The sequence below is a fragment of the Pleurodeles waltl genome, chromosome 5 (assembly GCF_031143425.1).
Source record: "Pleurodeles waltl isolate 20211129_DDA chromosome 5, aPleWal1.hap1.20221129, whole genome shotgun sequence".
NCBI classification, from domain to species: domain Eukaryota; kingdom Metazoa; phylum Chordata; class Amphibia; order Caudata; family Salamandridae; genus Pleurodeles; species Pleurodeles waltl.
The window spans coordinates 1,809,821,986-1,809,848,653 of record NC_090444.1 but is presented as its reverse complement, the minus strand read 5'-3'; the positions used below and the strand labels follow the sequence as shown (position 1 = coordinate 1,809,848,653).

The 26,668-nt window shown below is 44.0% G+C and overlaps 1 protein-coding gene across 2 annotated transcripts; it reads right to left on the bottom strand.

Annotated features, from left to right (window-relative positions):
* Positions 1-1,880: 1,880 nt before the first annotated feature.
* Positions 1,881-26,281, bottom strand: LOC138296829 (beta-1,3-galactosyltransferase 2-like). 2 transcript variants are annotated; one of them, XM_069236291.1, is made up of 3 exons: positions 26,132-26,281; positions 17,909-18,040; positions 1,881-6,763 (listed from the first exon to the last, which is right to left on the bottom strand). In XM_069236291.1, exon 3 carries the CDS (start codon positions 6,726-6,728, stop codon positions 5,712-5,714), a length of 1,017 nt encoding a protein of 338 aa, XP_069092392.1. In that variant the 5' UTR covers positions 6,729-6,763; positions 17,909-18,040; positions 26,132-26,281; the 3' UTR covers positions 1,881-5,711. The 2 variants fall into 2 exon arrangements, with proteins under 2 accessions (XP_069092392.1, XP_069092391.1); XM_069236290.1 differs by lacking the exon at positions 17,909-18,040 and having other exon boundaries at positions 26,132-26,280.
* Positions 26,282-26,668: the final 387 nt, after the last annotated feature.

Sequence of the window (26,668 nt, the reverse complement as noted above, 5' to 3'; positions counted from 1 at the left end):
TACCTCTAGGCAGCAGTCGGAGTGCGACAGAAGGGATGTTACACAAAATGGCAGCCGCCATTGACTATTAGAAATTAGGGTAGCTTTGTAGAAAGGTTTCTTAATTTCCCCAGGTAGTAAAATTCCTGCTTGTTCAGTTTAGAGTAAATTAATTTAATTGTATAATCCACAGCTCTTTACATGTGGGACATTTACTGCAGGCGCACCATGTGCAGCCTGAGCTGCAACGGTATTGTTCTAGGTTTATTTGGAAAGGCCTCCTCAAACACATCGCAGGCTACGTCTACTATGGGCCAATGCTCTAACAGCCTTAGAGTCCGCATAGCGGGCTACACCGGCCATTAAAGGCCTGCTCCTGCTGGAGCGGGTCTTTAATGGCTGGTACAGCCCGCTAAGAAGGCTATTTTATAGATATAGTTATCTTAATTCCACATCTATATACCTTGTAGATATACATATATCACCAAGATACATGTATGTGGAGTTATAAATAGTAAAACTTTACCTACCTATTGAAACTTACCTTCACGATAATTTCATACACTATCTTTTGACAAAATATTTTGTCCTATGATAGTTGTGTTTTTTATATTCTGTTTAAATACCATTGAGCCTTGTGTCAGATGAAAAGGGGATGTTGTAATTAGGGTCAGAGAGACAAAGCTTTATCTGACCTTAGTGTAAGGCAAGTTCTTCTAGTCTCAGCAGCAGCGTCTGGTGGTGGACAGTGTCAGTGGCAACAGATACAACCAGCAGTAGTGCTGCTGCAAACCCATTTCTGTCCACATACCTCGAATCAAGTTTTTAGTTCCTCCTATTGGGCATATCAGGGTTGACTAAATGCCTTTTGGAGGACAGAAACCTGTTTCATAGTGTGAGAGCAGTTTTTTCTCTTCTCTTAAGTCTGAGATCTGAGTAAAAGCATCTATCCAATGAGCCCCAGGAGATCATTTGGTAGCTGTCTGGATCCTTTTCTTGTGCAAGTCTGATGTAAGAGGTCCTAAGGGTGAAAGGGAAGGTTCCTGAAGCTCGTAAGTTGTTGATGGTGCTTCTTGTTATGGAGGAACCATATGCGGAAAGTCAGATGTCATTTTTTGTGTTGGTCTGCGTGCAGGCGACTCACTCAGAGCCGTCTTGCCCATTTTTCTTGGCCAGTTCCTTGAACTTAGAGTCAGAGAGTTGTTTGGAAGTGGCTGGAGACTGTTGTCTGCCTGAGTTATTCGTCTTTCGACTTAGTAAGCAAAATGTTGGACTTATTTGTTGCTGAGGAAGTGCTCCAGTTTATTGGCTTTGGAGTAACATTTGTGAGCTATGGTGTTGCAGAAGGCTTGTGAGTGTGTTATGTTGGTGGCATTGCTCTCTGAGTTGCGGAATTCTGAGAAAGTCCTATATACCTCCATCCAAGGCCACTTTGAATTGAATGTCCCTAAGAAGCAGTGGGATAGTTTGTATTCTTAATGAATGGTTTTTATATACTATTGTGGCATATTGACGTGTTTTATCATTTTTGTTTTTTAATTTTCTCGATTGCCAGTGTAGAGCATCTATTTAGCTTTTTAGCTTGTTTTAGCTTGTTTATCTCCTCCTTGAGCCAAGGTATGCTTTCCCATTGCTTGGGCATGAGGACTTGTTCTCAGGTATTGGTTTGCAGAAGCCTCTTATAGATTAGTTGTAGAACTGTTCCACTTTTGTTTTTATTTGCCGGGAGAATGCTTGATGAAATCAGAGCCCACTGCTCAGACGTTGCCTTTATTTCCTCTCACTTAAGCAGTTTTATTCCAAAAATCAGCCAAGTGCCTGTTTTGGAGTAGGTAACACCAAAGGGGCCATGTGTCATACCAGGAGCAGTCTTAATACATCACAATCATAACAACAAACCATTCTCCCATATCATTAATTTTTTTTTTAATTTATAGAAAAATTATGAATCATAAACAATATCAGTTACATGGATAAATCATCAATTCTCTTTTGGTTTCAGATACATCTGTATTGATAACTTCCCTCTACAACTAAACATGTGTCAGAGTAAAATAAACACCTCGAGGTCTTTGTTCTTCAAACCTAATGAACAGAAAAACGTGTTTATTTGTAATATAGTTACAATACAGAACATTGTTGATGCTGCATTTTGTCTGGCCAAATCTAATCTGATTTCAGTCTTTTTCGCGACTACAATATTTCAAGTTAGTCATAAGCTGTTGTGTAGCCAAACTCATTTGATAAATTACAAGCTATATACAAGCTATATAGCCGCCAGTGGTTACAATGCAAAGGATACCAACATATATGTTCTAATTATTAAGCAGCAACTACTATACACATGTGTGTATGTTCTTTTTGTTAGAAATATTGATTATTTTAACATCTATTTGGTACAGTACACTGATATCAAAGCATATCAAATCATTTGCCATCTCTAGACTACGTCGCTCATTTCTACATATGCCTACAAAAGAATTGTTACACATTTAATCCTCTTGTTATTATATTTAAGTGTGCAATAAATGGCCTGTTCTAACCAAATGATCTGCATATAAATTATAAATCTGAAAAATGTGCAATAATCCAAATCTTTCCTTTATCATTAATCTTTCCCACCTTTTACTTGTACCTTGTCTGTGACCATATGATACCCTGTAATTCAACAGATATTGACATGAGAGACTTACATTGAGTTACATTTTTTTAAATCTTAAGTTTTTGCTTTCAAAACACAAAATCATCATAGCCAACTGGAAAACATTACAGCTCTTCTCTGATATTAGCAGCTCTTGTACTTTCGTCTCAGCATACCGGTAGCAGTAACATTATTTTTCCACTGTGTTGGGGGTCACAATTACGTAGGTAAATACCAGTCAGTTTATGTAGAGATTTATTTAGGGATATCCAGCCACGACCTCCTAATTTAATCATTTTTGGGGGGCACCCCTTTACTAGAGAGATCCTCTCTTCTGCATAAACGTCTATTGCTCGGGTCCAGTCGTCAATTGATGAGCAGGTGGCTCTTCACTGATATGCGGTTTCCCTCTTGGCTACCGTCAGCCCTGTGGATACCAGCTTCCCTCCAGCCAAGCATATTGAGGGCCCGTTTCACAATGGTACATACGACTTGTGAGGAATCTCTGCACTTGGGGCAGAATCTCGGCACTGACCACTGCAGTGCGGAGATTCTGCCATGAGTGCAGAGATAACGCACCTGTAACTTTACAAGTCATATGTCCCTTTGAGAATCGGACCATATGTCTGTGTATACTTTGTAGAAGGAAATCTTGACAAGCAGCATCACAGCAACTACTACAATTCATTAGAGTGTGATAAAAGAGTTAAACAGACAAAGCTGAATTATTGGAAACATCTCCTATCAATAGTTTAAGGCAAATACCCATGGACATCATGGGTGGCTAAAATACTTCCATCCATCATTTTCAACCCTAATAATGCGAGTCAAAATATTGAACGTGCCAGTGCATTTCTTATGGCAGGAAGAGAGATACCTAGGTTGACTAGTCAAGGATAAAGTTAGAAACTAGTTTTGAAATAATTTCAAAAGATAATTATCATAACACTCAGAGTGTGACCTATAAGGGGCCACTCAAAACATCTGATGGCTAGATGCAAACACTTTTTCTGGTCTGGTATTCAATGCACTTTTTGTGTGCAGTGTTTTTGTTATCTGTTAGTCTGATGCAAGATCTCACTAACAGAAACCTCTTGTGTTGGTAAGACTCATGTAGGTTCATTTATTTAACTAAGTTGAAGTGATTTACTCTGGTGTAACTGAATGTCTGTGTCATGTGACTGCCCACGTTTTGGTCAAGCAGCAAGGTTCAGCTATCAGAAACCACTTATTCTGTTAGTCTGTTGATGGTTCCTGATGTTGAACTAAGATGTAGATGTCAGCTTTGGAGTACCTTCAGCTAAGCTACCATAAATCAATTGTGTTGGTAGTTCCAGAGACTGATCACTTTTATGGAGTTGGGTTGGAGCTAAAACTGGAGAAGCAAAGAATCCAACTACAGTTGTTTTGCTGGGTTTACATGGCTTCTGGATGTTTAGCCTGAGAATGTGATGTCAAACCATCAGTGACATTAACTTAACTTCTAAGAATTAAGTTTTAGGTTGTAGGAATACAGTATGAGTCAGCTATGGCGCAACTCGGGAAGTTAACGAACATCACAGTAGTGGATCTTTGTGGTCTACCCAGAAGGGACGATGCCGTAACCATAGGGAATCAAGACACTATTGTAGGAGCTGAAGTGGTCACCCTAAGAGGGGTGAAGCACAACTTGAGGAAATGAGGAGACACAAGATTAGTGGAACTATAAGGTCCACTGAGAAGGGGTGAGGCACAACTTGAGGAAAGTAATAGACACCACAGTTGTTGGACTACGGGTTCCATCCCAAAGGAGTGTGGTGCAACTTGAGGAGTTAAGATGTACCACAGTAATGGGTTTGTAGGGACTGCCCAATAGGGATGATATCTAAAGCAAGGAACCCAATAGAGACCAGAGTAAAGGTTCTATGGTGTCCCAGCAAAAAGGGGAGGGGCAACTTCAGAAAGTAACCAGACTTCACAGTAGTGAGTCTTTAGGATTTACTCAGAAGTAGTGATGCTGACATCGAAGTGAACAGACTTCACATTAGTGGGTCTACGAAGTCTACCTAGAAGGTTCCTTGGCAACATCTAAGAAGTCACCAGATATCACAGTAGTGGGTGTATGGGTTCCACCAAAAAGCAGTGACTGTATAAATTATTAAAGTCACCAGACAGCATAGGACCAGATCCTTGGGACCACCCAGATGGGTTGGAAAACACAGTTCACAGGAGTGTTTTTACAAGTGAATCAACAAGAGGCAACACTAGACAGCCCTATGAAAAAAGTCGTTAATTTTCAAAAGAGGAAACGTATATGTCTGAGATGTAAGGCAGGTATAGAGTTGAGAAGGGATAAACAAGGTGAGCGAGGCAGGGGTTGTGGCTTTAAGCACTTACAGGTCCAGACAAGGAAGGCAGCACAGTAAAACTCTCTGATCCTGCCTGCCATTTACCTCAGTACCAGGGCCGGATGCCCTTGGAAGAGACATTAAGTGGTTGTTAGATTATGGTCATGGGACCCCAAAGACCAGTTAGGTATGCCTGCTGCTTGAATTCAGCCTGGAGCAGAAGTAGGGAAGAGAGACAGAGGAAAACCTGCAAGGGAAAAACAAAGTGAATGTACAGTAAGTTTCTGGCTCCACAATCTGGATTTCCGTCTGAGTTTCAGATAAACACATTTAGGGCTTATTGAGCGTCTCAAATGGATTAATGAGGATTACAGGCTTTTTCCAGTGTATTGTGTCCATTAATAACAATTACAGGTTTTCCCAACAAATTATAGTAGTTATTGACCATTAATTGAGAGGTACACTGAGGGAGCGCCTAGGTACCTGGTACTATGGCACACAGCGGCATTTGATTAAATAGCCCTGTGGACCTATCCCATAACAACGCAAAAACCATCATGTGGTCTAGGACGTTTTTCATTGCTCCACGTGGAACCATTCTTCCCGGTGCCTCTGTAACAACATTACCCTTCCAAAGGAGGGCTATAAAACGTCAAGCGCCTTAGAGACTGTTCTGTAAGATTGAGGCGCTAAATCTTCCGGACTGAAATCTGTCACTGACTAGAAGAAGCAGTGTAATTGTCAGTAGTGGGCACGGCCCGTCTCTATTTTTTGTTGCTAGGACATTTGCGACTGGCCGTGAAGTCTTGCCATACTTGCAGAAGTTCAGCTGGGCTGTAGTGGTGAACCATAATGAGAGCATGGAACTGGCAGTGGTCGTAATTTATTCTGTGCCCATTGAAGAGGTTTGGGGGTGACACAGTAATTTTTACATTCAGCTTTTCTAGGCAGATCCCAACAAAAGCATCCTCCATATGGATCAGCGGAACAATCTGTGCAACATCGTAGATCTTCTTGGCCATGTCTCCAGAAAACACATAGCCCGGCCCCGCTACATATGGAGGGTACATGTCACTGGCATAGACTTCTTTCGGGACATAATATTTACCACCCTTTTCCCGATTTACTGCAAACTTTGGAACATAATACCCTGAGATGTAATTTTTTCTGGCTGGTAGTTCAGGTTTTAGAAGGTTGTGAACTAAATAACCAACGTTCAAGAACATGTCACTGTCTATTTTTAAAACATAGCTGGCTTTGGGGCAGTATTTGGTCACCCACTCCATCCCCATTAGAGTTTTTAGGGTCAAGTTATTGTACGTGTCCAAGAAGTCCTGTTGAATAATATCATGGAACAAATCGCTTTCTTCGTGGAGTGCAAGCTGGATACTGTTGTTGTAATGAGGAGACATCGCTGTTACAAAGAGTCTTACGATCGAAACCCCAGAGACATTGCTTACATTACCCCATGTTCTCCGGATCGCGTCTCTTGCCACTTGGTCTTCCCCTTGGACAATGACCAACATCACCAAAAATGGTGCTCCATCCTGGCACTTGTCTGGTTGATTGATGGTGAATTTGTAGTCATAGGGATATGGTGGTACAAGCGGGTGCCTTGTGGTGCTCCGTCCACTGCTCCTAGGCTGGGGTATGAATTGACCAGGTGTATTGCTCCATACATTGTTTAGATGAACAAGCACAGAGATCAAAAAAATGCATAAAAATCCACAAAGGGCGAACCTTAGATTGAATTGCGCCTTCCATTGTATTTCGCAGATCATTCTAGAAAAAGTGGCATAACTGCAAAGTCTTTGTTCTGAAAAAAGAAGCAGAGTGTTAAACACATGAAAAACATGGCGGCCATATGATCTAAACACAAATGAAGAATATGGCTGATTGAGGTAAAAACAGACTGACTTGCACCCTGAAACGGTGTCCATTGCGGCGCAGTGCACTGCTAACACAAATATGGATCAGGGTCAAGCTCCCAGCAAATATGCTCCTCCTTAAAGCTACCTAGAATGGTATCCATACTACACTTCAGAAATGGGAAAAACCTACTTTTTTAAGGAAAGCCTAGGATGGTCCTATAGCATAGACATAGCTGACCGACAGTGGAGGGGTTCAGGTTAGCTTGGTCTTTGTCCTCTGGAGATATGGAGAGCAATATTGTTCTCAGGGACAACTTCACTGGTCATTTGAAGGTGGAAGAGAAAGTGGATCTTATGCACTAAGCTGAAACTTTCACAACACACACACAGCTATACACAAACCAAGGTTGCACATGGATCTTCTTTGGGAAGAGTTTAAGATCTACCCCGGGGAGGTGCTGAGGAAGGAAGACGAAACAGACCGGCCTCTGAAGTATTGATTGTTTCTTTCATTCTTTGAGTGGAGAGGGAAGCGGTTTTGAGAGAGGGTCCTGGGAGATGGTGAGTGGGCACATAGTGGGCAATACCATGGGGGTAAGTGGCAATTGCGGGTTAGAATGAAGGTTGATGGGAAGAGAAACTGTTTGAATTGTTTATTGGTAATCTTTATTACCCCAATTCTCCATTCCTTCATCTTTCACCAGTCAATCAGAAAAATCCCAATCTCTTCAAAATGGTAACTCACTCCCATTCTAGCTCATTTCCTCTCCTTTTTCTGTCTCCTCCGTACTGGTCTCATTCCTATGGAGTGTTCTTAACTGCATCCGTGCTTTGGCTTTCCGGCAGTGCTGATCCCTGGTTTAATGTTTGGTGCAATTCATGATTAAGCTTTCATAACTTTTTTTTTACAGAAAAGATATCCAGGTCAAATATGTATCTTTTTTCCCCACATACTGGGGACACTTAAGGCACCCAAAATGTGGGGATGCACATGAAGGGAACCAAGAAAATATCAAAAATTAGCAATGTATTATTCTGAAAAATAAAAAAATGTGCCGTGCAAGAAAGTGTGTTTTGAGATTAGCCCAATGCCAGAACGGACCAGCCCTCACCCCATTTCTTAACATAAGAGATTTCCCAGATCACGCATTGGCCTTGTTGCACCCTTATTTAGGTGCGCCCACCACGGACTGAGGCATTTCAAATGATTATAATACAAAAAGCTGCCCCCAGTGCCCACATAAATTCTTATCATTTTGACCGAGTGCAGAGAAAAAAGGTATTGGTGAAACACATGGCCACAGCTTCAGCTTTAAGTGGAGGCAGAGGGGTCTCACTTTAAAGAGCAGACTGCCTGAGGGAATCCTGGGACCCCTCATTACCAACTCCAAAAGAGCATTCTTAGTAGGTGCACTGACTGTGTGCCACCTCTATGTGGCACATATGTAACTGGCCTGCCAAGAGGTTTTCTTTCATTTGTGCCCATGTCTGTAATATAGTCCTAGTGCAGAGAGTTTCCTCATTTGCATGGAGTCATGCCTCAGTGGAAATTAGAGAATGGTCCCTTCATGTTCTCACAAAATGTGCAGCAGCGGCGTCCATATTGCAGAAGGACCCGAAGAAGCATCTTGCGCCCCCTTCTGTAATACCAAGTGCCAGGGAAGGGGGGATTGGAAGAAGCAGGTGCGAATGACCTGTGAACCCTTGAGGCACTTTCTGCATTATAGCCCCTGCTGTCTAGTGTGCTTTCTGCCTAACCCCACCATCTGGGATGACAGACTGGGAGTAAATCCTTCACTATGACACTCTGGGGGTGGGCAGAAAGACTTCTGAGACATGACCTCAGGGACCATCTCATGCAGGCGGCAGGCAGACAGCCAGCGAGCCACCTGTTGGACATGTGCAACTAAATAATAGCATTCTAAGTCTGAAAGGCTTAATTCACCCACAGTCATGGATAGCTTTAGAGTGGAAAGAGCTAACCAATGGGGCCACAGCGACCAAATCTGATGTGTGGCCTGTCTGAAGAAGGAATGAGGGATGAGCAGGAGAAGGTTTGCAAAATAATACAATAATTGGGGTAGCACACTATCTTCACTAGTGCCACGTGGCCCACTACAGAAAGCAAAAGAGAAGACCTAAAAAGCAAACTGGGCTCGGAGGGACCTTGTCACTCTGCCGAGATTTCCATCCTGCAAATCAGTGGGGAAATGGAAGCTAATATTCCCTAGTTTTTGAAAGGTAACTGGTTCCCAGTTCAATCTGAGGTCTAATTGTATATAAAGGGGAAAATAGTACCATATGTTAAAGAAACACTAAATACATTTTAAAATCTTTCCCATGTTCTTACATTTTGTTTGTGCAATGTACATCCCAAATATTTTTAAGATTCTATGTGTACTTTGACACTTAGGGGTAAACAAGATCACTGGTTTGGCTTTTGCCAAGGACAGAATAGGCAATTGCCTTGCACAACCTTCCAAGGAGTCTGGCCTTGCATTGGCAGGAGTGACATGAATAGCAGAAGTCTGCTCAGGCGGTATGAGAAGCTATGGGATCAGAGTGAAATCCCCAGAAACTATTTGCAGTAGTTTGTCTCAAATAATGTAAGAGTTTATATTTTAGAAGCCCCAGTTCCACCAGTTCGTTTCTCATGATTATTGCTGAATGAGCATTTTGGGAATGCCTTCAGTCACACAAAGCTGATAAAATCATGCGATTACACAGAATAACAAGCATTTGCAATTTAATGGGTCTCGAATTTTCTCAAGTTAGAGATATTAGCGTTGTAAACTCCTGACCGGACTTTTCTTGCCACTTAAACTGAAAATGAAAAGTAAAACAGTTTCGCATAAGCAAGCCGCCGGCCGCCATGACGGTGAAGGAGACACACAAAAGGAAACAGAAGTTTGCTTGCAGTCAAATATATCGGCAAAAGTGCAATTATCCATGTAACCGGCAAAAGTGCAATTATCTATGTAACAGGGTCGATGTCACGCGAAGCGCTCGACTACTGCCCAGCGAGATCGCGCTGTATTTGAAAGAAAAAGAAAAAGTAGTCCAGATGCCATGTGGAAAATACGGAGCCTCATATGTTTTCAGTAGTTGGCCGGTGCCCTCGAGGCGGGCTAAACACCAGAAAAACCATGAGTTATGCATGCCTTTCACTATGAAATTAAGCAAATTTAAAAAGGCAAGCCCATGAATCAACCAAACTGATGGGTGTGTGGTGGGCGTGGTTAAAAGCTCACAGAGAGATTACAACAGGGGCCAGAGCGCTTGCGCGCTCGACCCTAAAAAGAGAAGCACACAATACAGGCAAAATCCTTCTCATCAAATATCAAAGCATCACAATGTCTTCAAAAAGCATGCTGAGACGTCAGGGTCTGCATTTTCGGAACAGTGAAAAACCACACAAAAAAACTGAAAATCCCATCTTCTGTCGTCAATCCTTAAATCAGTGATGCAGCAAACGTGCAAGGGTCCAGAACTAACAAGGACAATGGCCCCTGGTCACAGATTGGGACATAATATTAAAGCAACAAAATGAAGGTTCAGTGATCTCCTCAGGCTTCTGGGCCCGAAACCACTGCACCTGCTGCACTCTCTCACAGAGATTACAATAGTGTTCAGATCACATGCATCCAATCAGCACACAACAGCAGACTATGCCATGCAATGTGAGATAGCAGTACAATTGCGCACCCCAGTAGTCGATTATCGTCTACACAGCCACACATTGATTTTTAAAGGCGCTGTCCTACAAAAATGCTACTTAACCTGTTGTCCAGAGACCCGTGGGGGTCCATGAAGCGTACTCGGGCATCTGCCACTGCCTAAAAAATTCAATAATACTGACAGACTAATAAAGTGTATATAAATTAAGACACGCTAGGTAAAGCTGATTTTTTTTTACTTTCTGTAAATGTGAAGGAATTTGAAATTGGAGACTAAAACATAAGTTATTATCCTCAGATTGATAAGTGGTAGCAGTACAAAAGCATCAGATAGAGTATAGTACGGACACGGAGTGGCGTCAATTTAAGAAAGTACCAACCTCCACATAAAGATTAAAATTGTGATATTTTTATTTCTTTGTGAATTAAATAAAATATTTCAGAATTTGTGTATTTGTCTGATGAATGCTTGTTCCTGTGTTTTTGTGTACTGTTTTGCAGTTCAGATCATTGAAAATATTTGGGTCAGATTACCCGGCTTCCAGTAATGATTCAGTGGGGGTCTCTTGGTTTCAGCAAATATTAGGTGGGGTTCAAAAGGTTAAGAACCACTGCCCTACAGTAGATGCATTTTTCTATGTTAATAGTTTGTGACAAAATGACGCTTTACAGTGCGCCCCCGGCATCTGTAAACCCATATATCCGTCTTCTTTAGCAGCCCGCGCAAGCAGTGCCACGCGTTTGGTGAGTTTTGCACTGACTTTGATACGTGTTGGAGGCTCTGGCTAGGTGTCACCAGCTATAGATGTGGGATATTTTTCACAGTATCCCACTCAAGACGCCTCAGCAAGTCACCTGGCAACAGCAGCTTGACTGGATCCAACTGCTTTACAGCCCTGATTGTTGCTGTAGAAGGCTTCATACAACAGGAAGTGAACTTTTTAACGTATAAGGTGTGGGACTTTATTTGATCAGTAAACTGAAGCCATTGAATTGAATGCATAGATTACTTACCGGTAATGTCATTACTCTGAGTCCAGACTTCCCTGTTGCGATCATTACATCCCTCCCTCCCGCCTCAGGTACTTAATTCAAATGATTATGAAGTTGGTATATTACAGGCTGCTAGCACGTGAGCCAAAGCTAACTGTACCAGGAGGGAGAGGCGGGGTTTGTGTTCAGTATTATTTTTTACAAGAATTTGGGGTTAGAAAAGTGTCCGTGGAGGCATGAGGGCCTCATTCGGTAATGAGAGGAACAGGAAAGGGGACGAAGAGGTAATGAATAAAAGAGAAGGAAAGACAATCTGGCAGTGAGGAAACCAAAGAATAGGCTAATTTACATATGTAAATATTCAGCAAGCTGTCTGTTAGCTACATAATGTTTTATTGTTTTTCCATCAACGTATATAGCAAAAGACCTCGCTTCTCATTAAGCATGCATTAACAGCTATCAAAGGCCTGCCGAGCACTTCTGAGCTTAGGTAAAGAATAAGGTGCACAAGAGGAAGACAGAGCAGTTAACAAAAGTAGGTAAGAGAAGCAAGAACATCCAGCCATTGGCCACAGCAACAGCAAGACCAGCGATGAACATAATCACAGGCAGCAACCTGGCAGAGTTGAATACTGTTGTATTATGTACGTAATGTGTAAGCTGGGTTCAAGCTGTCTCCCGGCAACAGTGGGGATTCTGGAATGTGGGGGCTCAGGAGAAAGGAGGTTGAAGTCGGAGACAGCCGGTACAGGGTCTTCATATGTAATAAAGACGTATTTACGACTACGAAGATAAATCTCACCGTGTGATGACTGAATCGTAACAGTGGCGACGAGGGTGAGTCTTACCTGCCGTGCGATGACCCTGGACCGGTGGAGGCAGCATCGGTGGTGGTGAAGCACAAGTAACGAGGCACGAGTAGTGCGGACGGAGGACGGAGACGACTAAAGAAGGAAGCCTAGAACGCAAGGAGCGGGATGTATTGAAGAAAGAAAAAATAAACAAACAAGAACAAGGCTAATTTTCCTCTTCCACATTTCTTTGAAGTTGCGTGTGCTTAGCAACGCGTGTGCCGCAACAAAATAAAAGCAGACAAGCGTTTGGATGTAATGAGAAGCATTGCTTAGAATGAATTTATGTCGGCGGTTTTGGGAAATTTTGCCATGTTATAAGACAAGTGAACTTTAATTGAGATACATTGGACTTTAATGTACTTTATTATTAGTTATCAGCATTGGATACAAATTAAACAAAACAAAGAGGTACAAAACAAAGAGGTATAAGTATTTTGAAACGAGGACAATGGCAGCACAATCTATATTTCCACCACCAGCATTTTTAGAACTACCAGGAGAACCCTGCATGACCTGGGAGGACTGGAGGAAGCTATTGTCACATATTTAGAAGCTATTGGAGGGGAGATGTATGTAGAAAAGAGGAAGCTAGCAATTTTAAAACACTATCTAGGGGTAGAAGGTAGGAAAGTATTAAAAACTTTACCAGTACAAAGTACACAAGGAGGAGATTCAGATCAAGAGGAGGATGTTTACGAAAGTGCCATGACGACATTGGAATAAAATTATGGAAAAAAAATATATATATAGTAGTTGAGCGACACAGGTTTTTTTTTGTGCACTCAGAAACCAAATGAGACAATAGATCAGTATGTAAATAGTCTACGAAGGTTGGCCATTTCTTGCAAATTTACGGATTTAAACGATGAGATCATCCGGGACCAGTTTATAAATAGACTGAAAGACACAAAAATACAGGAGAAGTTGTTAAGTTTAAAGAATCCCACCTTGGATAGAACAGTAGAAGTCGCAAGACATATGGAAAGCACAACTCAATATGTCAAAGAACTCAATACACAGAACGACAATAAAGAACAAAATATAGTGGGGGAGGTGGGATACCCTAAGAAAAAGAGTACTAATAAGTTTGATGAAAGCCATGGGAAAAGAAAAGAATGCTTTAGATGCGGAAGCAATAAACATTTGGCAGAAGCAAAAAATTGCCCGCCCATAAACACTAAGGGGGTCATTCTGACCCCGGTGGGCGGCGGTTGCCGCCCGCCTGGCGGGAACCGCCATTTGGCCGCACCGCGGTCAAAAGAGCGCTGGTGCCATTCCAACTTTCCCGCTGGGCCGCCGGGGCGCTACCCAAGGTAGCGCCCGCCGGCCCAGCGGGAAGGAGGCCTGCAACACTGAAGCCGGCTCCGAATGGAGCTGGCGGTGTTGCATGCGTGTGACGGGTGCAGTTGCACCCGTCGCGCTTTTCACTGTCTGCTAGGCAGACAGTGAAAAGCATGCTGGGGCCCTGTTAGGGGGCCCCTGCACTGCCCATGCCAATGGCATGGGCAGTGCAGGGGCCCCCAGGGGCCCCTAGACACACATTACCGCCAGCCTCTTCCTGGCGGTGACAACCGCCAGAAACAGGCTGGCGGTAAGGGGGTCAGAATCCCCATGGCGGCGCTGCTTGCAGCGCCGCCATGGTGGATTCGCTCAGCCGGGGGTAAACCGGCAGGAAACCGCCGGCCCCGGTTTTCTGACCGCGGCTTTACCGCCGCGGTCAGAATGGGCAAGGAAGCACCGCCAGCCTGTTGGCGGTGCTTCCGTCATTCGCGGCCCTGGCGGTCTTTGACCGCCAGGGTCGGAATGACCCCCTAAGTGTTTTAAATGCAAGAAAACTGGGCATTTTGCAAGAGTGTGCAGGATGATTGGTGAACAAAAATTCAGAAAGGCGGTGAACACAGTGAAAAGAAATGGAACGACGGAGAGTAGTACTAGTGAAGAAGAATTGGAAGTTTTGGCTGCGGAAGATGGAACCACGGTGGTGTGCACTCAGCATGGACATAGGACCAAGAAATACAATCCACGAGAGTGTATTATTGAGGTGAACAGGAAACAAACACACATGTGGGCGGACTCATGTTCACCATTTACTCTAATTGATGAACAAGAATGGGGAAATTTGGGAAACAACAAACTTAAACCCACTGACGTGGCACCGGAAGGATATGGTGGAGGTAAAATTCCCGTTTTAGGCTATTTTGAAGCAGATCTGGGATTCAAAGACCGGAAAGCGCGAGCGAAAGTATACGTAGTAAGGCAAGGACGATCATTGCTCGGATGGAGGGAGCAACGTGCGTTGAATATTGTGTTAGATCCGAATCATCCTGAGCAGGTATTGTTAACAAAAGGAAGTGCAGAAGGAAAATGGCTGATGAAGTTTCCGAGGTGTTTAAGGACAAGTTGGGCTGTCTCAAGGATTTTGAACACCAGATCATTTTGAAAAGGGATGCAGTTCCGAAGGTACATAAGGCACGGGTGGTACCAATATCACTAAGGAATAAAGTAAAGGAAGAACTTCGTAGGTTGTGTGATGAAGGTATAATCGAACCAATAGAAGCGTCCGAATGGCTGAATCCAATAGTAATATCAAGGAAACCAGATGGTAGGATCCGCATGTGCGTGGACTTGAGGGATCTGAATGACAATATTTTAATTGATCGGTTCCCACTGCCAAGAATACATGAGATGTTGGCCAGTGTGAGAGGAGGGAAGTATTTCACGACGCTGGATTTATCGAGTGCGTATCACCAGGTGTGTCTGACGGAAGAATCACGACAATTGACATCTTTCATCACAACCGAGGGAGCATTCCAATTTGTGAGGATGCCTTTTGGCCTGGCATCTGCCTCAGCAGTATTCCAAAGAGTTATGCAAGGAATACTGAACAATGTGCGGAACACGTTGGTATTTCAGGATGATGTGCTGGTATGGGGATAGAGTGAGCAGGCACATGATGTAAATACTGCAGAGGTATTAAAGAAGTTGCAGGAAGCCGGACTTACTATAAGCAGAAATAAGTGCAAATTTGGCGTGGAAGAGGTGGAATATCTTGGACATACATTGAATCATCAAGGTGTAAAACCTAAGCAGAAGTTGATGAATGCTATAGCAAAAGCTCCTGCACCACAAAACAAAGAGCAACTGAGATCATTCTTGGGCTTAGCCGAGTATTACACGAAGTTTGTAGAACATTTTGCAGAAAATGTACATGTGTTGAGGAATTTGATGAAGAAGGGATGCCATTTTAAATGGTCCAAGGAGTGTCAGGAGGCATTTGATGTAATTAAGGAAGCCATGGTTAAAGCCATCACACTTAAACCATATGATGAGACGATAATTGTAGCAGATGCTAGCAATTACGGATTGGGAGCGGCATTGTTGCAAAGACATAGAGGAAAAGAAAGAGTGGTGGCATTTGCGTTGCGAATGTTGAAAGGAGCGGAGCCAACATATTCGACGGTAGAAAAGGAAGCATTAGCATGCTGGTGGAGTGTACAACATTTCCGAACATATGTGTGGGGCACGGAAATTGAATTGAGGACAGATCACAAACCCTTGATAGACATGTTCACTACTAAGGGGGCCAGCAAAGCAACTCCAAGAGTAGCAAAATGTATGTATAGATTACAGGAATATACATTTCAAATGAAGTATGTACCGGGTGTAAAGAATATTAACGTAGAGTGCATGTCAAGACTACCTGTGGATGATGAGGATGAACTTGTTGAGGATGAATGGGTGGTGGCAGACATCTCAGAAACCTGGAGAGCCATAAATCAAGAAGAATGGGTAATTGCTGTTTGGGAAGATGTGTTGCTGAATAAGATTGTAAAAGCATTACCGAAGATGGGAGAAATGGAGAAAAAACATATGGATGCTGATATGAGTGAATTTAAGCAGGTATGGGAAGAGCTGTCAGTTATGGATGGAATGCTGAGGAGAGGAGACCGATTGGTGGTGCCGGAAAGTTTGAGAGAGAGAGAGAGAGAGTGTTAAAGTTGATGCATGAAGGGCATGGGGGCATGTCTGCAATGAAAAAAAAGGTTCGTGCAGATTACTGGTGGCCGGGTATGGACAAATACGTTGAAAGATATGTAAGGAATTGCATTGCGTGCACGTGTAGTGACAAGTCACATGTGTTATCGGAAACGACGATTAGTTAGCAAGAAATACCGGAGAGAGCATGGGAACGGGTGGCTATTGATATGTGTGGGCCATTTAAGTATTTAGGTTGCCAGGAGAGGTTTGCCATAGTCATGATGGACTATTACTCAAAGTGGCCTGAGGTGGCATTTGTGAGGGAGGTGAAGGCAAGTAATGTAATTACATTTTGTGAAGAAATATTTAGAAGGGAAGGATGTCCAGGAGAAATGGTCAGTGACAATGGACCACAATTCACTTCGGGTGAATTTATGAGTTTCCTCAAGAAATGGGGAATTAAACATTGTAGGATACCAGTTTACCATCCTAGAGGAAATGGCATGATCAAGAGATTTAATCGAGTAGTGGGAGAGAATTTGCAACAAGCTTTATACAACAACGTCTCATGGAATTCTCAAATTAGGGACATGCTATGGAATTACAGAACAACACCACATAGTGTGACAGGCGAGGCTCCATTTTTATTATTGAAGGGGAGGAAGCCATGCACTATAGCCGTGCTGGCATGGATGGGAAGACATAAGGAAATAGTGGTTAATCATGAGCAGGTCAGAAAAAGGGTAAAGACGTATCAACAACAATATGTATTGAGACAACAGTAAGATCATAAGAAAACAAAAGGTATATGAGAAGGGCGAATGGGTGAGAGTGATGGTAGGTAACGTGACAAGGAAAGGGGAATCCAAGTTGTCGGAGCCGAAGAGTGTGTTAGACGTAAAAGGAAACTGTGTCAAGTTGTCAGATGGTAACTGGTGGAACGCAAGAAGGATAGTGAGGTGTTCGGAGGTGGAAATAAATGAGTGGCTAAAGAAAAAAAGTGTGAATAAATGGGATGAATTCAATGGAATGAAAAGGAATGGGGTACGGTCAGATGAGAGGGAAGATGAAGTATGTTTGGAGAGGGAGAAAAATGTGTACAGGGAAATCCAGTGCCAGAGTGAAGGAGCAGTCGAGGTTACTTAAAGATTTTGTGTGCGGTTAGTATGTGTATATAACTGGAAGTATATGTATAAGGAATATTTTAACATCAGATGTTAGTCTTGTTAGTACGAGAAAATATTTTAGCATTAGGTTTTAAATATTGTTAGTAAGTGTTAACATAAATGTTATAGGATTGGGGATGTGTTGTATTATGTACGTAATGTGTAAGTTGGGTTCCGGCTGTCTCCCGGCAACAGTGGGGATTCTGGAATGTGGGGGCTCTGGAGAAAGGCGGTTGAAGTAGGAGACAGCCGGTACAGGGTCTTCATATGTAATAAAGACGTATTTACGACTACAAAGATAAATCTCACCGTGTGATGACTGAATCGTAACAAATACATCCTACCTACGACCACTCCTCAAGAAAAACAATCTGGACCCAGTAGATACAACCAGCTGCAGACCTATCTCAAGTGCTCCTTACCTCGGAAAACTGACAGAACAAGTCTCACTAAGATCTTTTAATTCCTTGAAGATACCAAGCTACTGCAGACCAACAAATAGGCCTTCATCTTGGAAGAGGTGAGAATCCATCTTGATCTCCATCTGGGACAATCTGAAAATGATGGTAGATGCAAATGGAGTGATAGTATTGCTTTTGCTACAATAAGTTACAAGTTTTGACACAGATCATCATAAAGGAGCAGTACTGGACTGGAGAACTTCCTTCCTTAGGAACAAATCAAGCCCATGGCGATACCTCCAAGCATTTGCCCACCTCACAACATCAAAGCAGGTGCACCTCAAGGATTGATTCCCTCTCCTTTCCTCTTCAATGTTTACCTTTATCCATTCTTCGAGCAAATCAAATCTTTTAACCTCATATACTACAACAATGCTGCTATGAATGCCTAACAAGGACTACCCTATGTGCCCACGTGGACCAGGGTAAGCATGCATTATTAGAACAGTTGTCCCGTAGAACTCATTCATAAGCGGACACCTCGATGAAACTTAAAGGGATGCAAAATCTAATTAAAGCTCTGATTCCGTTGTGAATCAAAAGGTAATTTGGGAAAGAAGCACAGGACAAATGTTGTTTCCATCAAAAAAATCATTAACATATTGATCTGCAATAAAGTGTGGAATGAGTGATCATAGTGCAGACAACTGCTCAGATTGTGGATGTATTTACAACATACATAACGTAAGATACTGTACTATTCCCAATGGCTGTAGACGTTGTTTGAAAATAGTTTGTATCAATGTAGTGTTAACTAGTACACAATCCCTTCGTGTTAATTGTACAAGTCAACCAAAAGGGAGGGTGTGTCGATGTTTCAAATTTGTCTGATTGTTAGGGTCTCTTTAAGATGTAGTCATCTGCCTATCAAAACACCTTCATTGGGAATGAACTGGTGTTGGACATGGCTCTTCTTAGGGGGTTACCCTGAAACTTATTGCTTTCTCTCCCGTTTTTTTGTTGTCTCTCTTTGCGTGGCCTTAAGACTCTGGTCACTTTCCTACTATACTGCAGTGGGAAAGTGTGCATGTCCTTCCTACACACACCTGGAAGGGGCACTTACGTGATTGGTTGAGGTGCTGTAGCCTGGAGTGCCCTGAAAAAGGTACACCATATATCTGGGGTGGGTATGGGCCCTGGCTACTGGTGGGACACTACACTGATTGTGCCACCCACCAGAATATCCTGTCAAACATGTGTACAGTACTGGCCTGTGAAGGCGCATATGTGCTTGCGCTCAGGGTGGCATTTCCCACTCTATGGCCAACCCTGAGTAGGCCTTATGCTACCTCTAGAGCACCCATGAAGGGTGGAGCAGGAGGTAGGCAGATGGCAGGGCAGGTGCACGAGGGTGTTCCATGCCCTGGTAGGGAAGAACCCCCACGTGGGCTTCTCCTACCTAGAAGGTCAGCTTCTCTCGTAGGCTTTGCTGATTCTCTCTTAGTGGCCTTAGAGCCCTGGGCACTTTCCCACTGTCAGTGCAGTGGGAAAGCGTGAGCGCCCTTCCTACATATATTAGGAAGTAGCGCTAACCAGTGTGTGCATACTTGCACTATGGTATTAACACGTACTGAGCCTGCTACTGTAGGCCAGTGTGTGTGCACTTGCCCAATGGTGTCTTAATATGTACTGATTCTGTCACAGCAGGCCTGTGTTGGCGTACTTGCACCTTTGGGTCTTCTCAAACTTGTGTCCAGCCTGCCCCTGCAGGCTTGTGAGCATGCCAGGGCACATGTGCCTAGGGAATGAAGAATACTGATGTGCGTTTTCACTTCCATTGAGGATTGCTTATCATGGGGAAAGTTTACCATTACTCCTTACTGCAATAGTGGATTGCACTGGAGCGGCCTCATAATGCTTCCCATCATTAAAATCGCCCTGATAAACCCCTTCCTGTGGTAAAGGTGGTTTTGTCAATAATCGCTGAGAAAATGCCACTTCTAGAAAGTGGGCATTTCTCTGCTCTTTTTAATCAACTCTGTTCCACAATGGGGGCTGGGGAGCACATCTGTGAATTCCCCAGCAACAGCTATAAACCTTGGAGACACAACTGGAATGACAGACCTCTGCCATTTGAATGCCTGGGTAGATAAATTGGAGGGAGAGGTTTTGACACTTGGCCTTTCTGGGTCAGATCATGACCCCAGGTCAGACAGGACTCAAATTAAGAGAGACAGCTGTAGTTCAGTTGGGAACCCTCTGAACCACACCAACTTCAAAGGCACACTACACTATAACTACTGGTGCTCCACTGCAGCAAACTAGAGATACACTTGCAGAGACGCTGGACTGCATGGTGCACACTGCCAGAAGAGTCGGTTGTGCATAGGAGCATTTACTGCCCTTGGAAGGGACCTCACACCCTTCCTGGTTCGTGGCTGGCCTGGGCAGACTGCCTGCTACTGTGTGACGCTCTGAAGCGTACTCTCCAAGGGCTTGTTGGCTTTCCCCCTGTTCTCAGTGGAGGTCTCAGGGATATCAAAGACCTCCTGCGAAGGAGCTACACCTTCTACCCGTGTCGTCTGGAGAGTAGTGCCCTCCTAAGCGCCTACATCACATGATGGATTCCACCTGATAGCAGCAGTGTGAGCTTGGAACTAAGTATTGTGCCTGGAGACCGGATTGCCTGATGTAAGACTTCAATGTACTGCCCACATTCAAGGAGTGTGGCCCTTCATCGTGGGGCCCATGACACACATAAGCGTCTTGCTGGTTGTGAGTGGATTAATCGGTTGCGGAAACCTGCGTGGCCCACTTCGTTCATCGTGTCGCATTTCTATTGGTGCAACACTCCGACTGCAGGCTTATTGTGGGCGGTGTCAGATTCACAGGTTGTGACCCTCAGACGGAGGGGTGTATCCAGAGCAGTGCTGCATTCTACCTTGTGTGGCAACGCTGAACTTGCGTCTTGTGTGTGGCTGTGATTGTCTGGTGCGACTTAAGTCATCGTGCAACAGACATTGTGCCTCATTCTAGGAAGGTACGGCAATGGTAACTTTTGTGTGGGAGCAGAATTGTCTGGTTTGACCCAAGTCATTTCACACAAGATGTTGCGTCTCATTCCAGGGAGGTACGGCATTGGTCACTTTTCATGCGCAATCGGAATTGTCTGGTGTAACTCAAGTCATTGAGCACTAGACACTGCACTTCATTCCAGGGAGGTACAACATTTGGTAACTTTTCATGGGTAATGGGAATTGTATGGTGCGACTTAGGTCATCACGCAACAGAGGCTGAGCACTAGTAACACTGTGTTCAACCAGACTGTCTGATGCGACTCAAGTCATCGCACACCAGACATTGTACCTCATTCCACTGAGGTGCAAAACCAGTAACTATTTGTGTAGTGGAGTGCCTGGCCTGGGTGGGCACTAAAGTGATCAGTGTGTGTCCTATGGTGACCCTCCCCTTGTGTTTTGTAGATCTGGGCCTACGCCGGAAGGAACAGTGCAGAGACCTTTGAGTGAACTTCCCAAATGGTGACCAAACCTACATTTGCCAATTGTTGCCTGATCAGCCTGCTATCTGTTCCCCCCCGCACCTTTCCCACGGGACCCTGAATAAGTATGACTCCAGCAGCGATCTGATTTTTTTCCAGGGAAAGGTTGCTTTTATCTCTAGCTCGTGGGGGGGTGGGTAGTCGGGATTGGTTGAAGGGTGGATGGAGGTTTGGGCCCACGGGGTCTGCAAGTACAGTGACAACTGACCTGTAGAATATCAGTGCACCGCATTAGGGTGCTGAAAGCGAGTCTGTGTAAATGCATGCTACTCGAGGCTGCCTGATATCCGTGGCACTATGTAGTGGTGTGGAGCGAGTGTGTGGGAGTAACTGCCTGTGATTGACTACACCACATAGTGGTGTTGCCATGCACGTTGTTTCCTTGCCAAAAGACTTATCACAGTTGACATTGGTTCTTACCCGTGAGGCGTAGGCCTCAGAACTCTTTAAAAGTGCTGGAATTATCTGTGTGTACATATTACTGTTAACATTGTGAACTGGGGTGCACCCTAGAACTGTGTGATACTGAATTAGGATACTTGCTGGGGTGGGTCTCATGCTGACATTTTGCACCACATGAGGGTGCTGGGAGGAAACGTAGGATTTGTCCTATGTGTATATATTGCTAATATTGTTTTTAACACGTTTGGGCCTAGGGCTGCTAGTGATATTTCTGAATGTGATTTATGCCCAGATTTACATAATGTTCAAGTTGTTTGTGTGAAGTCTCTTTTGTGACGTTTAGTGTATTTATTGTGCAAGAGTGCTGTGTCAATGCTTTACACATTGCCTCTGTGATAATCCTTACTGCTCAGTACTAAGCTACCCAAGGGTGAGCGCCGGTTATTACTGAGTGTAATCACCCACCCCTGACGGGAGTGGTAGGGTTTGTTCAGCTAGGGCTTCGCCTCAGCCAACCAGAATGTGCCGCTGCCAACAACTTGTAAATCAGGAATTCATAACTAGACTTACAAATCATTTGCTCAATTCATACAAATACCACTCATGGCTTAAATTCACAGTGACAAATAGCTCACTATCAGGGCCGGCTTTAGTGCTGGTGGCGTCCTATGCGAAAGTCTTTTATGGCACCCCCACCCCAATACCAACTCCTCGGATTCCCTCACCACCACCTGGAAAATGTGCCCCTCATCTATGCATAGCCCCATTTCATTTACATTCATTTGTTTTAAAGCGCTTGTAAAGGCTGGCTTTACTAATCCACTCAGCTATCCACATGATAAATAGTTCTCTTCTTTGCAGCAGGCACGTTAACGCTCTACGCTACTTTATGGCGAGCCAAAGCTGCCGCAAGACAAAACTCCCATCTCTCTCCCAGCAGAAACATTAGTCACAAGCGGTGTCTTGACATTTTAATTGTTTCCTGAAGACTGGACGCACAAGCAACTTTTCAGAAGGTGCTTTTGAATCGCAAAATTTCATAAGTTATTGCCAAACACAGCGCCCTCCTGAGGTCAGTGCCCCCAAATCAAGGTCAGTACCTGGTGCAGCTGCACCGGTCTAAAGCCGGCACTGCTCACTATCGTAATTGACTCAGATATTGTCCCAAAAGTTGTGAAACCATTAGCTGTTAAACAACAGTGTTACTCCGATTTCACCCCGGAGCAGTACAAGCATCTGCTACTTGATACATTGCCATTCACATGTAACATTGATGTTCAATCATATGCATACAGGAGTCTAGCTTCAGGGGGTTGTTTGGGGTGTTACACTAGAAAATGTAATCTGTAGTAAAAAGTTGGGTATAAGGGCTTTTAGTTGCGTATGATGAAGTGTCTGTCGGATTTCACATGGGATTTTTACATGCACACACTACAAAACACACTCTCATCTCTGTTTTGAAGGCCTAAAAAAATGTGATCAGTTTGAAAAATGGTGGGGCATATTTACACACCCCTAGCGCCTCCTTGCGCTGCTCTAACTTCATTTATTTTGTACGCTATGGAGGCGTTAAGGAAGCCTTTTCCCCACGCCAGTATTACAAAGTGGCCCCATGTAAGCATGGCACCACTTTGTAACCCCTTTCGCCACATTATGTTTGCGCCAGGCATAATGTACGCGGGGGTGTTCCTCCGTTAGGAGGCCCAGAAAAATGCTGCAGTGAAATTTACAAGATTTCACTGCACCATTTTTCTTGTCGTTTCGAACCACTGCCCAAGGCAGGCGTTAAAGTGACGCTCCCATTGTTTCCAATGCGCCTCCCCACGCATTGCTGGACTAGGGCCATAATATTTGGTGCTAGTCGACCAATGCGCCACAATATCATCAAAAAAATTGACGCTATTGTGCTAATGTGCGCCATGTTGTAAATACAGTGCTACCATGGTGATGTTAGAGGGGCACAGGGGGGCACAAGAAAAGTGGTGCATCACAGCTGATGCGCCACTTTCTTGTAAACATGCCCCGTTGTTTTAAGTGCCCCTGACCATCTGCCCTCCTTTCTCTCTCAGCTGCCCCATATACCCTCCTCGTGCCCTGCTTCTCATCATACAATGAATTTTAACAAGATATCCCAGCGTGACTGCTTGAAACCTGAAGCTCACCCCATCTGAATGACCAAGCTGCACCCCTGGACGTACACTGCATGACGCCAGACATGTAAGGTACCCGACAGGCTGCACGAGCTCCTGTGACAGCCTCACTTAACAAACTGCTTGTCAGATTGCTAAGTAATGGTGTGATACGTGGCATGGCACTCTTGATGTTGGAAGAATAGGAATACATCACATACAAACAAACATAAGTTCCCAAGTCCCAATACAAACATTTTAGGCTAGAGATAGTTGTAAACCAATGTAAGTAGTGAAAGGCTTAATACATGACATGTTAAAAAAAGACAGACTGTGGGTTCAATAGAAAAGGCAGGTCATATTTAGGACAAACAAAAAACGTATTACTTAGGAAACATATACACATGCTGCATTGTTAAGTTAGCTGTGCTGAAACACACAAGAGGCCCAAGCCACATTAGAATGAGAGTTTTTCTTTACAGCTGCACCAACTGTTGCTTTCAAAATGTTCACTTAGCACGAACATGGTGGAACAAAAGGGTGTATCCTGCCTTAGCACAAGGGTCCTAAAACCCACAAGTCATTCATAACGTGGTGAGGGGAACTGTGTAAGGGTCAGATAAGTATTTGCAAGGCAGGGCTACCATGAGCAGCACGCAACATATAATCTCTTGTTGTGCAGAAACATAGATATGGTGAATGATGCCAGTGTAACTTACTCACCCATGAGGCCAACAAGTGCACGTGCTTCTTTCCAGATGCACCTCATTATCTTATCTGTACTGCTTGTAGTTGCTTAGGTCAATGCTGAATTTTTTACCACAGTTTTTTGTGGTTTTTACAGTATAAATCCTACTGGTGTTTGAACCAGAACTTTGAACTTCAGTCCTGGCCTCTAAGTTGAGACTGCCTGTTGTTCCCAGCTGAAAATCGATTAATCCTATATTATTGTGTCAAATTGATCTGTCTTATATTATTAACAGATTTCCCTCTAACACTCTTAACCGGATAGGTACATCTAAAATATCCTGTGTGTCGAGGAATAGCTGCTACCCACCCGCAAAGCGCTCCAGGGCCTCTCCAGGGGCAGAAGGAGCTATATGATGGTACAATACAAGACAATTCTAGGCATAGCGGTGTGTTCAGAGCAGGGCAGTAAACCAGTGAGTCGGCACCTGCTGTAAAAGTGGGTCCACTGCAGCCCTTTAATGTTTGTGTTCTGTAGCATCCGTTCCGCTTACAGATATTAACACCGTTGTGTTGTTTTCCAAATTTGTGATAGCTAAGGATATGATGCTCTCACTCCTAATTCTTTCAGGTGACATGGATTAGCAAGCATTTTGGAAAGTAAATTAATGTATTTCACGTTTTTGTTTTTAAATGGAGCTGCTTCCTTTCATGTGCGCCCCTACATTAAAGCCAGAGCGCTTGGCTTTGCCAATGCTTGTTCCATATGGCTATGCTGCCTCGGTTTGCTTTAACAATTATTCAGTAATAGTTAACACAGCAATGAAATAATCTAAATGCGATGTCTTCTTATATTCCTTGCTGTTCGGTAACATTTTTAAGACAAAATGCTGACTTATGCGGACTTTCTGAATGCCTCTCGTGGCTTTGATATAAAAATACTGGCCAGGTGGCAACCCTAGGGTCTCCATAAGGTACTGTGGGGTCCCAGACAAGACTCACGGGCTCCAGAAAATAATTAACAGCACTTCAGTTGCCCAAGGTTGGGGATATATGGTCTGGGGTACTCTAATTATTCACTTGGTAAGCCATCAGCCAGTAGCGCCTAGAAGAATCTTAGGCTGATCCATAACTAGGCACACAGACAGTGCTCGCATAGAAGCGAGCTGCCACCAGTGACGGCTTTTACTGACAGCTCTCAGGTCTTAGGACCAGGACACTCCCTTTCGCTCTACTTGGGCAGCAGGAATCCATTTCCGAAAATATTCAAACGCCTAAAAATATCAAGTAAAGGAAAAAAGACACCAATTGGAGTGGCACCAATTCAACGCTTAAGGATAATTACGTTTGTTAAGGCGCTACAGAACTGCTTATACCACGATTATGCACTACCACGCCAGCCACCGCGTCGCACGCTGGGGTTTTTTGATCTCTTTATTTTATTGGTAATTTATAAAAGACACTCACCTAGCGCTGAAGTGCGACCAGGCGCTACACAAGCACCAGGAAACGGAGCTATCGTGATGAGGGGGGGACATGACTGCGTTTACAAGGAAGTGGTTCTTCGAAGCGCTTCTGGCTGGTGAGAAGCCGCGAGAGAAGAACCGGTCAGACAGGGCGCGTGCACAGCCTTTCCCCCACCAAGGGCCCCCTGCGGATGTGGGCAGGGGTGGGGGTGGCCATGTGCGGGCTTCAAGGTGTTCTTCAGCGTCAAACTCTTGCACAGGATGGAGCTCGCAATGACGCTTGTGTTGTTTGTTTTATTTATTTTTGAAAATGTATATAGCGTGGACAATGGTCCGAAGACATCGGAGCGCTTTACAAGACACACGATACAGGGCTACAGCGGGTTACAGTAATAGTTGTGAAACTCGGTCTTTAGATCGCTGTATTCAGGACTTACACAAGAGACAGTTACAACCCGTGTGCAGTGTACTGTGGTGAACCCCCAAACCCCCCTCTCCAACCGCGGGGACTGCAGGCCCCCTGTTGCAACAATAGAGC